The 12,437-nt window shown below is 35.4% G+C and overlaps 1 protein-coding gene across 4 annotated transcripts in view; it reads left to right on the top strand.

Moving 5' to 3' along the window:
* PPP2R5E (protein phosphatase 2 regulatory subunit B'epsilon) overlaps positions 1–4,149 on the top strand; it is a 61,655-nt gene extending 57,506 nt beyond the window's left edge. For 3 of the 4 annotated variants that reach the window (XM_007437679.4, XM_007437678.4, XM_088149741.1), the window contains 4 exons: positions 165–292; positions 1,301–1,402; positions 2,207–2,350; positions 3,871–4,149. In XM_007437679.4, the coding sequence (XP_007437741.1) occupies positions 165–292; positions 1,301–1,402; positions 2,207–2,350; positions 3,871–3,970 (474 nt within the window). In that variant the 3' untranslated portion in view covers positions 3,971–4,149. The remainder of the gene's footprint in view (positions 1–164; positions 293–1,300; positions 1,403–2,206; positions 2,351–3,870) is intronic. The other variant, XM_007437680.4, reaches the window with a different exon arrangement.
* Positions 4,150–12,437: the final 8,288 nt, after the last annotated feature.

The raw sequence follows: 12,437 nt of genomic DNA, 5'->3' as shown, positions 1-12,437 counted from the left end.
TCAGATTTCTGGGGAGACAACTAAGAAAACTTCTCTATACACAAGCAAATTTCTTCTTTCATCAGTTGGGTGTTACCTAATTTCTTCTTGGGCATGTTTTTCACTTGTTTTTGTTTGCATTTAGGCATAAACAGTTTTGAAAATACTAATTTTTTTTCCCCAAGGTGGCTGAAAGAGCACTGTACTATTGGAATAATGAATACATAATGAGTTTGATAGAGGAGAATTCCAATGTAATACTTCCTATCATGTTTTCCAGTCTGTACAGGATTTCCAAAGAACATTGGAATCCGTAAGTTGTTCTGGTTGTTATTACTGCTTATTTTTCAGTACATTTGTTTCTTCTTTTGAATTCAGTGCTGTCTTTTGTATTGTAATATGGAGAACTACATTGAACTGAATGGTGGTAATGTTATCAGTAGTATACTATAGTTACTCAGTAACATGCCAGCACCAGCTAGGAAAATGTAGTCCATAATATTATTTCAACCATCTGACAAACAGTAAAATATCCCTTTACTACTTAAAAATGCATCAGTATTTTCTGTTGAACCTGATTAGACTTGTTTTTACAAGAATCTTCAGAACAATGCTTTAATAAAGTGCTGTTTTGTTGAGTGTGATCTGTAGTAAAAAAACAACTTTGAGGAACTGAATAAGAAACATGTTATGAAAGAAAATCTGTGAAGAATGTGAAAACTAAAGCTTCAGAATAGTGCCCACTTATACTTAAGTGTGAGCCTAATAAGCTCAGTATTTTTTTTTTTATGATAAACATGAGTTTACTACGTTTTTAAAGAATGTAATGTGGAAAATTCAATTTTACATGTAACATTTTTTTGCTCTTCTGTCTTCAAGTAACTGTTTTATCTTCTTTCTGTTTTTCTAATTTTAGTTTTGCCTGTCAGCATAATTGAAATACAAGGCTAAATTTCTTTTTCTAGTATTTGGCCATGATTGCAAATTCTCATCACAAAAATAGTTAGCATGGAATTCTGATAGATTTGGGGTAGTGAAGAAAGACCATATCTCAGAAGATCCATGAAAATTGTTGTCTTCTATGGTCAGTGCAGCAGGAACATTTGTTTAATCAATTTTAATAATGTTGCAGGTGCACAAAAGCCTGAAACATTGTAGGCATAGAAGCTGACATAAATCATTCAGCAGAGATAATGGTGTCTCAAAGGGGCTATAATGGTAGCTTAGATTAGAATATTCTATCTTTTGTGAGATAGAAAACAAAATGCATTTGAATATTGCAAACATGTGAGCGTAGAATAATTTCTTTCATATTTCACAGGGCTATTGTGGCGTTAGTATACAATGTGCTGAAGGCATTTATGGAAATGAATAGCGCCATGTTTGATGAGCTCACAGCAACTTACAAGTCAGATCGCCAGCGGTAACTTTTTAAAGCTTTTTGTCAGCTTTGCATAAAACCTGCAGTTTTTGGTTCGTCCCCTTCCCTTCCCTTCCCTTCCCTTCCCTTCCCTTCCCTTCCCTTCCCTTCCCTTCCCTTCCCTTCCCTTCCCTTCCCTTCCCTTCCCTTCCCTTCCCTTCCCTTCCCTTCCCTTCCCCTCCCCTCCCCTCCCCTCCCCTCCCCTCCCCTCCCCTCCCCTCCCCTCCCTTCTTTGCAGTAATTGCATACTTTTCACACACAATTGATTGCAATGCCTCATTTTTCCCCCTGCATGCTCATTAGCCTGGCCCTTGCAAGACATAGATGGTTGTTTTTTCCCCCTTTATGAGATACAGTACCCATTGCGTAGCTTGTGAACTTGCATTCCTCACAGAACTTCTTTTGGCTCTATGTTCTTAAAGACTTACATGTATCAAGAATTTTGGTCTAATAAAACCATACAGTTACCAAACCAAACCAAAACAAAACCCTCAACAATTTAACCATCACTTTGCTTGAAGATAGTGTTCAGAATATACTTGACTTTTTGGTGGGGTGAGAAAGCATTTGACACTAACCCTTGTGACTTCTACCTGATCATTTACTGAAATCTCTGAGCAAAGTGACACATTTTCAGTCCTGCCTTTCTGCTTCTGTTATCTTGATACATCCAAGGCTTTGACATTGCAGGATCTAGAAGAAGTGCCATTCATACAATCATTAGTTGCACCCTAGATAAAATGTTTCTCTGTCTTTTTCTTAATAATCCTTCTCCAATTATAGTTCATCTTTTGTCTGAAATTTCAGCTTATCCAAAGCAGCAGGTGAAACTAATGAGGAAACTTCGGGAACTCTGGGCAGTTTGCGACTTGGTGAAAGTCGTTTCTTTTGTGAGACTTGGGGTTCCCACAAGCAAAGCGAAGGGTACTGTATGTCATCAAGCCTTGTTAGGTTAGTATAGCCTCTCACATATTTTTGGAGGCCACAATGTTGTTTAATTCGAACACCAGTCTCTCATAGCTCACTGCTTATTTATTTTTTTAAAATTTAAAAATATGAAATGTGGTGGGGTACTAGGTGCCCTTAGTTTTATGTACACTTTATGCCTCCTAGTATAGACCAATTGATTCTAAATTATGCTTGCTTATTAACTTTTTCTTTAAAATAGACAGAATATATAATGTTCGGGAATTTCTAGGAAAACTCATATAAGAAGGATGCTACTAATGTGACATAATATGAATCTTTTTGTAAACATGATTCATATTCATTGAGAAATTATACAACCTTGGATATTAAGCATGCACTGATCATGTTTTTGGCATCTCTGCTGGAATCTTGTATTTGATAAACACAGATTGTCAAAATATAATTTCACCAATTTTCCATCAAATACATTTTAAAGCTATGATTTTTATATAATAATCCAGAAAATTATTTATTTTATAACTTAATGATTCTTCACTGGTATAGTTTGTTTTTTTCTTTTTTTAAAATAAAGCCAATTTCAATTATTACAAATCCAACCACAATATTCTTTAGAACCAGGCACTTAATAGCAACATGATTCTTATAAATACAGAAAACCTTGATCAGCTATAGGGTACAATTTAGTAGAGAGTGAGGCCTTTTGTTTTTGCTTTGGCTTTTATTAAAAGAAGAGTTCTAGAATTTCAGATTGTTCATGAATTCACAATACTATAGTTTCTACATGTGTTTGGTATGTATTATTTTTAGTCACTCTAGGGCATTACAAAAAACAGAATTAGATGGTAGATTATTTGGATTCTGAAAAATGGAAAATGAAGTAGTTACAGAGGTCGCAAACTGGAGAAATACAAATCTAAAATAGCAGTTCCTGTTTTGTGAAAAGCTGGGCTCAAAAATTTTGATAACCATTCAATTACAATTAAATGTGAAAACTAATACTAATAGTTGTTTTCATAAATAATTAAACATAAGAATGTATAAGTAAGGAGAGAATAAAAACAGAATAATTCTTAGAGATGAAATGTACTCCTCTGATGCAGGTTTATACTAGACTTTATGTGTGATGTTGACTTCTCAGTGAAGAGATATACTAAACACAGTATAGGTTTGAAGGCCTTTAAATGCAGCAGTTATAACAAACTCCTCCTCTCTTTTAAAAAATCCACAGTATATACTTGATACATAGTTTCATTTTGTTAACTTTTAGCAATTTTTATTTTATTATCTAAAGCTCATTTTCGTTTAACGGTTAAGAAATTCAAATAAGTTATGGGACTAGAGTTGCCAATATTGCAACTTTCAGACTTGAAATAACTGGATATTACAAGGCACCACTTGCTTGTATTCTTGTTTAAATCCATGACATTACTATGAAGTTTCTCTTTTTATGTTCAGTCTTAGAATTTTTCAGAGAAAATTGGATACTTAGTGCATTATTTACCTCTAAATCTTGCCATTAATTTTATTTTTTATTTTGCTAGTGAGAAGAAAAAAGAGAAAGAACGTGAAGAGCTATGGAAGAAACTGGAAGATTTGGAACTGAAAAGAGGTCTTAGACGTGATGGAATAATTCCAACTTAACAAAAAGAAACAAAGCAGCATTAATTAACCTGTGGAGTCACACATGTATGTAGTAGAAGATGGAGCAACAGTTTTCTGTATTGTGCAACTTTACAGTAGATTTCACATTTGTTTCATTATTACAACAGCACTGTATATATCTGTCTCTAAGTAAAAAAAAAAAAAAAAAAAAAAAATAAGGACTTCAATCCAAAGTTTGGACAACAGATGGACTTTTCAGAACTTTAAAAAAAATCATTGTTTTAACCCTTCTTTAAACCAGTCTTCAAAAGATCTGTTGATGAAATTGCTATGTCCAAATTCCATTGTCAGGACCTGTTCCTTATTTATCATTAGCCGAGAGTGATACAACTTCAAATGTGAACAATCTTAAATTTAGCTTGTGTTTCTGCTAAACTGTTAAATGTATTTATAGTAAAAGAGAAAAAAAGATTGTCATTTCTTATGAGTTTGTGTACCATCTTTTTCCTCTGATAACTATGATGTAATTTGACTTTATTTTTTTTTCTCCTTTTTGCACATCTTCTTGAGTTGAATGTTTATACAGAACAGGGCCATGAAAAATAGAGGTCCTTAATGCTAAGACTTTTTTTTTTTCCTGGTATAAGCAACTTTTGAGTACCAGACTAGCTTTGGTGCTCCTTCAGTGTGAACATTATAAGTAAGTATGAGGTGGTTATAATCAGGATTGGGAAACATGCTCTGAATTTGTCAATGAATTAATTGACAATGAATCAAAGCTCATCTCACCAATCCTTAACTAAGTGTGCAGTGGCAACAACGCAGACTTCGATATATGATCAGTATTAGTTGTACACTGTTGATCATATGACCAGATTTGTGTTAGTAATACTGAGACTAAATTATTGTATTGCTATACTTTTCTTTAGGCCATTTGAAAATAATTAAAAAAGAATACACCAATGAAATGGGTCTAAGATGGTCATGATGGATTGAATATGTGTTATAGGTGGGGGATGAGTTAAGTAAAGAGTTTGAATTATTTGAAGTTGTTGCCTTCCCTTTCTAGATATATATTTATTAAACATTCCACAGCCAAAAAGAAGAACAAGAAAAGATGTAATCTTTGGGGAGGAAAGATTTAGTGGTGAGTTTGCACCCTAATGCTATTTCTCATCATAGTAACATCTTTTTTGCTTTGAGCTGGAATGGATTATGGATAACATGCTTCAGCATCCTAAAGTTGGATGCCATTCCCAGTTACTGTATTTGTTATCAAAAATGGTTCTCAAGATGCTGTTGAAAGAAGAATACCCCAATTCTGGCAATCCTAATGTCCTGAGTATTAATAATAAAATTTAAAATTATTTTATATCAAAGGTGCATTGTGACCAAATTGTTCAAGGTTTGAAAACAAAGGAAAAAAGAGGGCTGTATTATAAGTATACATTACTGGCTATCTGCTTTGTATTTAAAAGTGGAATCTCACATCTTTGGTAGATAAAATGCTGATAAGACTTGTGTACAGTATATATTTAGCTAATGCAGGTGCATTATTATATACCGTAAGGTATGTGTTTTTCAGGATTTTTCTCCAGGATGCTTTTGAACTGTTATAGACAGCATATGACAACAGTGATTGATAATCCTAAACCATTGATCCAGCGTTACTTACAGTATAAAACTGAGTTGTTGTTCATGAGTCTTTTGTGATATTTGCAAACATGAATTTACAACTTGTTGACATTGGCAAAAATGTATTAATTATAAGCTTATATATTTTTCTTCCTGCCATTTAAATATTTGGTAGACTTTGTGGGTTTATTGTTTTCACCCCCAGCCCCAGCCCCCAACACAACTGGGAGAGAGAGAAAGAGAAAAATCCTATCTGACTTACTATTTTGGGATTATCAGGTCACAGTTTGTACATATGGGTCTTTCATACTGATGTTGTGAACTGAAGAGCTTTGTAAAAACTTGACACTGCTAAATCAGGGTGGGTTGGGGGATTCAAAATTAAACTAGTCATATATAACACTGAACACAACATGGTTTAATGGTATTAATCTAAGCCTCTTTTAAGAACATTGACTGGGACTCAATGTAAACTTGGCAGATGTTGCCATAGGTGAAATGTTCTATTTTAAAAAGTGCTGGAGCAAAGGTGCAAGCTGAAATTCTGAAGATGAAATAAATTTATAACAAATTGTATCCCTTAGACCTTCTTGATTTTGACCGGTCTTTTTTTTTTATTATAGGTTTTGGATTTAACCTGTTTCTCTTAGTCTCTCTGGCTTAAAATATTTTAAAGTAGCAAAAAATTAAAAATCCATGTTTTATTTGATAGAGCAAAGCAACAACTGGCAAATTAGGAAACAATGTCTCATGTACCTAAAACTTTGAAAAATCCTTTTGTAATTGAGGCCATCTATGGTACTATTTATGTGTGTGTGTGTGGTTTTTTTTTTTTTTTACATAGTTTATTATCTTTAATGTTAAATGTTGGGGAGGACTTAAAGATTATTTATTATTTTCAAAAAGGAACAACAAATAGTTATATTGTTGTAGACTTAAGGACTTCCATTTGTTTTCAGCAGTATGGTTGTTACCTTAGGGACAGTTTTCAGATCATTTTTTCTTTAGAGACAAAATTGTATTATTCTCCAGCCAGGCTTATATCTGAAGAGGTATGAATATGTAATGTGAGAAGCAGCCTATTAAGTGGCTTTCTCTGAGTAAAGAACAAAGATGGCTCTGATTACTCAAGCCTGATTCCATAGCATTTCCTTCACAGGCATTAGGTTTGTAGATGCCACATTGTTGGACTAGAGTAAAAAAGCTACTCACAAACAGAAACAAGTTCATCCCAACCCTATATTTTCAGTTTGGTAAAATAAGGAGCAAAATATTAAATGAATGCTAGGAAGACATGGGCAGACAATGGTATTACAAAAGGATATTACGATATAAGTGCTAGGCTGTAACTGTCCCCTCATGAAAAAATTATATCACTTCTACAAGTCCGAGCCTCTGCTGTAGCCGTAATGGTGGAACACATTTAATAGTTTTATAGCAAATTGCAAAAAGTGCTAAATGCAACATCTTTTTAGGCTGGAAAAATATAAATATAGAAGTAAAGAGATAATGAGGAGGAAGGCAGTAACAAATCTAAACAAGACTGTGGAGGAAAAGATGATTGCTATATCAACACTAAAACAATAGTTATAATTGACAACTGGGAAAGTATACATACTGAAAAAGAGAAAAAAAACCCTTCAAATAATGAATTCGGAGTTAATTACTGAGAGTAATGTGGACTTCTTGAAGAACCAGTAAGTCTTGGATAAAATAAATGCTGAGGTGATGATGAGCAAGCAGAAATTCACATACTTTGGTCATGTGATATGAGTAAATGATGGACCAGAAAAAATGGCTATGCTTAGCAAGTTTGGGGAAAGGGAGAAAAACAGACAATGAGTCAGACAGATGGATCAAGGAGACCACTGGAATGTTCATGAAAGAGCTTCAGATTATAGCCAAGAACAGGTTAAGATGAGGGGCATTTGTCCATTCAAATATCAGCGACCAGGTGTTCAGGGCACCTAATAATTAATGTATTATTTTTTAAAAGTCTTATTTGAAAAGTAGTTGCTTGTGCAGTAATAAAGATGCCAAGGGAACAAACTGCTCTGGAGAGTGTTGGATTGCTGGAGTCCATTACTAAAACTGCCTTTTCTCTAACAGCCACCCCCTTGCCTGATCTCACTTGATGATGGATACTGGAAACAAACCTTTGCCCATCAGACGTAACTCTGTAAACAAGAAATTCTGCATTTTTCAAGGACGAAATTGGCTCCTTTTTGAAAGTAAAAGTTTTCCCCAGATGTTAAATTATCTAAATAGCATTTAAATATAGTGCTTAGAGATAAGAAATTAGAATCAAAATCCCAGAAAATTGAAACCAAATTAATTGACTGATCTTTTTCAAGTACTCAGGAACCAAGATACTGGTATGCCTATTTTGGCTTACAATCACAGCTTGGTAAACATTTCATTGCATATATTGTTACGTGTCTTTTAAACTTAATTAAATGCTTTAGGTCTGTAATCTCCAATGTGGCACACTTGGACACCAATACATAGAGATCTTTCTTGGGATCCATCAGAGTCCTACCCACTCTTTAATATTTTTTAATATTTAATTTAAACAAAATGAAACCTAAAGGAATAACTCCAACTAAGGAAGGGCTCTGTCAGATGCCAGTACAAATTCACCATTATCTCCCACTAGCAGATAGATCATAATATCTTTCTCCAATCTCTTCAGCATCTCTCCATTCCTTTCTCTAATCCAGCTGTTCATTCAATCCAGTAAAATCAGTATTGTGGCCCCAGGCACAATGTGCAGCCAGGTGCTTAAAACGCTTGTTTGCTTTCAAAAAACTCAAACTTCATTCATGGTACACAAAGCCCCAATAATCAAAAAGCATTTATACTTGGACTCCTAACAAAAGCAATTCATAATATAAATCCATCTAAACAAGCAAGCAAGCAAATATTACTTTTTAGTCCAGTCCAAGGGCTTTCTGATTTAGAATGTTTTGAAAATCTTAATTGCTGTACTATGTTATGCCTAAAAAAAAATCTAAGCAAAACATATTAAGTTCTTCATATTCTGCTGAGAGCAGCCACACAGAAGAGAAAATGCATATATGTTTTTATGAAACATTTCCCTGTGCTTTTGCAATATCCCATGGTGGGATTTGTGACAGAAGAACTAGATTACATAGGAAATTTGCAGTAAATCAATTTAAAATTGTTGTTCAGTCATTAAGTCGTGTCCAACTCTTCGTGACCACATGAACCATATCGTGCCAGGCCTTCCAGGCCTTCACTGCCTCCCGGAGTTTTCTCAGTTTCATGCTCATTGCTTCAGTGATGCTATCTAACCATCTCATCCTCTGCCGTCCCCTTCTCCTTTTGCCTTCAATCTTTCCCAGCATCAGGGTCTTTTCCAAAGAGTCCTCTCTTTGCATTAGGTGGCCAAAGTATCTGAGCTTGAGCTTCAGTATCAATCCTTACAATGAGCAGTCGGGGTTGATTTCCTTTAGGATTGACTGGTTTGACCTACTAGCAGTCCAGGGGAGTCCTAAGAGTCTTCTCCAGCACCAATGTTCAAAGGCATCAATTCTTTGGTGCTCAGCCTTCCTTATGGTCCAGCTCTCACAGCCATACATTGCTATTGGAAAAACCATAGCTTTGATTATGTGGATCTTTGTCAGCAAGGTGATGTCTCTGCTTTTTAATATGCTATCTAGATTTGCCATAGCTTTCCTCCCAAGGAGCAAGCGTCTTTTAATTTCATGATTGCAGTCTCTGTCTGCGGTGATCTTCAAACCCAAATAAATGAAGTCAGTTACTGCTTCCATTTCTACCCCTTCTATTTGCCAGGAGTTTAAAATTGATTTGCATTAAATCAATTTAAAATCCTCCATCCAAACATGGTGTCTACAGGGATGGGTGTGTCAAAATCTGCAAGATATCAGGTGAGGTATTGCAATCAAACTCAGTCCTTTTTGTATGCATGGCAATGTTGCACAGGGGAGGGACTCGGATTGCGATCCTGTGCCTACCACCTTGCAGATTTTGACCCCACTGCCACAAACAACCATGTTTAGATGCATGTTTTTGTTTGGGCTTAAAGTAAACGCTGCTTCAGCCTCAGCTACTAATGCCTTCTTCCTTTGGATCTATTTTTGAAGGCTTGAGAAAATGAATGAATCCTGGGAGAAAGAACTCAAATGTATATCACATGAGCAGTTTGGGATGGGAAAGGAGTTTTTTTTTTTTTTTTGCTTCTTGTTCTGCATGTTTCTAAGTTAGCAGAGGTTGGAATAATTAGGCTGTTTTGGGGTGATGGAGTGGAAGTACCTCAGAGTTACAGGCCAGTGTGGGTAAATAAGGATCTCTATAGCAAATATTGTTAGAGGACCTCAAAATTCTAGTGTCCTGAGGAGGTTAAAAGTGCACCATCTCCCTCTGTCTCTAAATCATTCATCATTTCAAAAGCTTGTAGCATGTCTATACAGAATGACCAAGTCCTAACGTTTAGAGCTTTTGGGGGGCATACATCAGCTTTCTCTAACTTGGTGTCCCACAGATGCATTCAACTTTCTTTATCCTGTGTTGGCTGAGAATTATGGGAATTGTATTTTACTTATTTATTTATGTACATTGTATGCTGTTTTTTTAGTAAGTACTTGAAGCAGTTAACAATTTTTTTTTAAATATAAGAAGATACATAGGTAAAATAAGATGGGGGCAACCTGAGAGTAAGGGGCTGGGGGAAGACTGGTATATTTGTACCCTTTACTCAGTCTTGATTCCTGGCAACCACTTAAGCAAGTCCATGCAATTTTTTTGGCAATACTTTCAGAAGAGGTTTGCCATTGCCTTCTTCCTAGGGCTGAGAAACAGTCACCAGCACACCTGTCTTTGGTGCCTAAGGCAAGACTAGGACTCAGGTTTCCCATTCTTAGCCCAGCTCCTTAACTGCTAGATCAGATCTTTGATTTTAGTGGCTTATTAACCTTTTTGAATAGTGTTGCAGTTGATGGCTTCAGCACAAGAGGGCAGCAGAAGCTTAATTTCTACTTTGTAAAAGCTGCAATCCATTGCATTTTTTTTTTTAATCCATGATAACTATGGAAGCTGGTGGAACGAGTGCATAGGAATGAATGAATGAATGAATGAATGAATGAATGAATGAATGAATGAATAAATGAATGAATGGTTTCTGTTACTGTTTTCTTGATTATTATTTTTTTTTTTTAAATAAAAGAAAAGTTACCCAGCACCAGTATTTGCATGAGCATTTCCAAAAGAGGACTTGTATTATTTGCTAGTTACTGGCTATTGAGGTTTTTAGCCAAATTATAAGCTTCTTCCTTGGATGTTGCTGTAGCACAAATTCTCAATCTTGGCCCTCATTTGCTCATAAGGTGTATATTGATAAATTTAAAAGGAGTAAATCGCTCATTGCAATCAAAGACAGATTTCCTTTCAGGTTCAGGCCTGTTTTATAATTGAACCACCATTATTTAAGTTTGATTTGCTATTATTACTAAACCCTTGTGTTTCCTTGCTCTAGTGGGAGAAGTGGATAATATTATTTTTCCAGCTATGTTCAGCAATAACTGGGCCTCAGCAAATTTAATTACAATGGTTCCTAGGAGCCTCACAAGCATGGTTGGCAACATCCCAAATGTAAGATTCTATAAGAACTGTTTCTCCCCACAGTTCCTGATGCCCTGGGTTTGTGCGATGAATGCTGTGGCAATCATTCAGCTTGGGGTATAGCAAATAATCTTTTAGGAAGATAGAAACAAGGTATGCCGCACTGCTTCTAGTGCACAGGCAGGAGGAAATAAGATGGTTTGAATGGAGAGAGAAAGGGTTGTAGATTTCCCACATGTTAACTTTTGGTGGGAGTTTGATGGGGCCTAAACTTTGAATCGTCTTGGAAATTAAATTGGAGTATTCAATAAAGGGTAGCCAGAATTTAAATATTTTCTCTACTTCATTCCAATTTTTTCTGAGGACATTTGGTCCTTCGCCAGAGTTGACCTTCATCAGAACAGATGGTTTAGTGATGGAGCTTTGCCTGTAGAAAGTTTCAGGTAGAATCCCAAACATCCCCAGTTAAATTAATCTCAAATAGCAAATGATGGGGAAAATCCTGTAATACTGCTGTTGGTCAGAATACTGGATGTTTTAATACGAAAAGTGCCATGTGTTATGTAGATAGTACTAGTAAATGGGCAATATGCACTAATAACTTTCCCTTTCCTACTGGACATAGTTCAGGCTATCATATCTGAATTGCAAGAATCTGCATCGTCTCTAGATGACATCATTTTATATATCTCCTTGCTGCCCTTTCTGTAGCTGAATTTCTGTAGCCTAGCTATGTTAGTCCTAAAATAGTTCCTGAAATCTAGCCATAAAACTTAGTTTTCAAGAAGACATCTGAACTATCCAAACAAACAATGTTAGCTGGAGGATGAACTCATAAAGACATCATTGTCCTCAACATAGCCTTTGGAGAAAAGTGTCATTCAGCACCTGCCAAAAATCAAATTTCCTGCTCTTGGCTGCTGGGAATTACATATATATTCCTGAATTGTTTTGTCTCCATGCTGAAGAAATCTAATGAAATCAGATGGATGTGATGAAGTTGAATGCAGTTTAATAGTGCATTATTAAAGTGGAGCCTGTATGGCTGAATTACAGACAATAAGTTTCTTTTGCCATGAGAAGTGCCATCAGTTCAGTGATCACTGACACCTTGAATTTACTACTTAGTTAAACACCAAGACAAGACTGAGTTGTGCAAATAACTGTTTAAGGACAGATATGCTCTCTCCTCAGAGTATTATACATAATAGGTTCTTTGTATTTCTGAGGTAATCTGTGAACTAATAACTAATTTGTGCTGTCTGAGTTC

The sequence above is a fragment of the Python bivittatus genome, unplaced genomic scaffold, assembly GCF_059951505.1.
Source record: "Python bivittatus isolate LINGU-HERP-01145 unplaced genomic scaffold, Pbiv_v1 ctg000580_np1212, whole genome shotgun sequence".
NCBI classification, from domain to species: Eukaryota; Metazoa; Chordata; class Lepidosauria; order Squamata; family Pythonidae; genus Python; species Python bivittatus.
The sequence above is the reverse complement of the archived record's forward strand: the minus strand, read 5'-3'. Positions and strand labels throughout refer to the sequence as shown.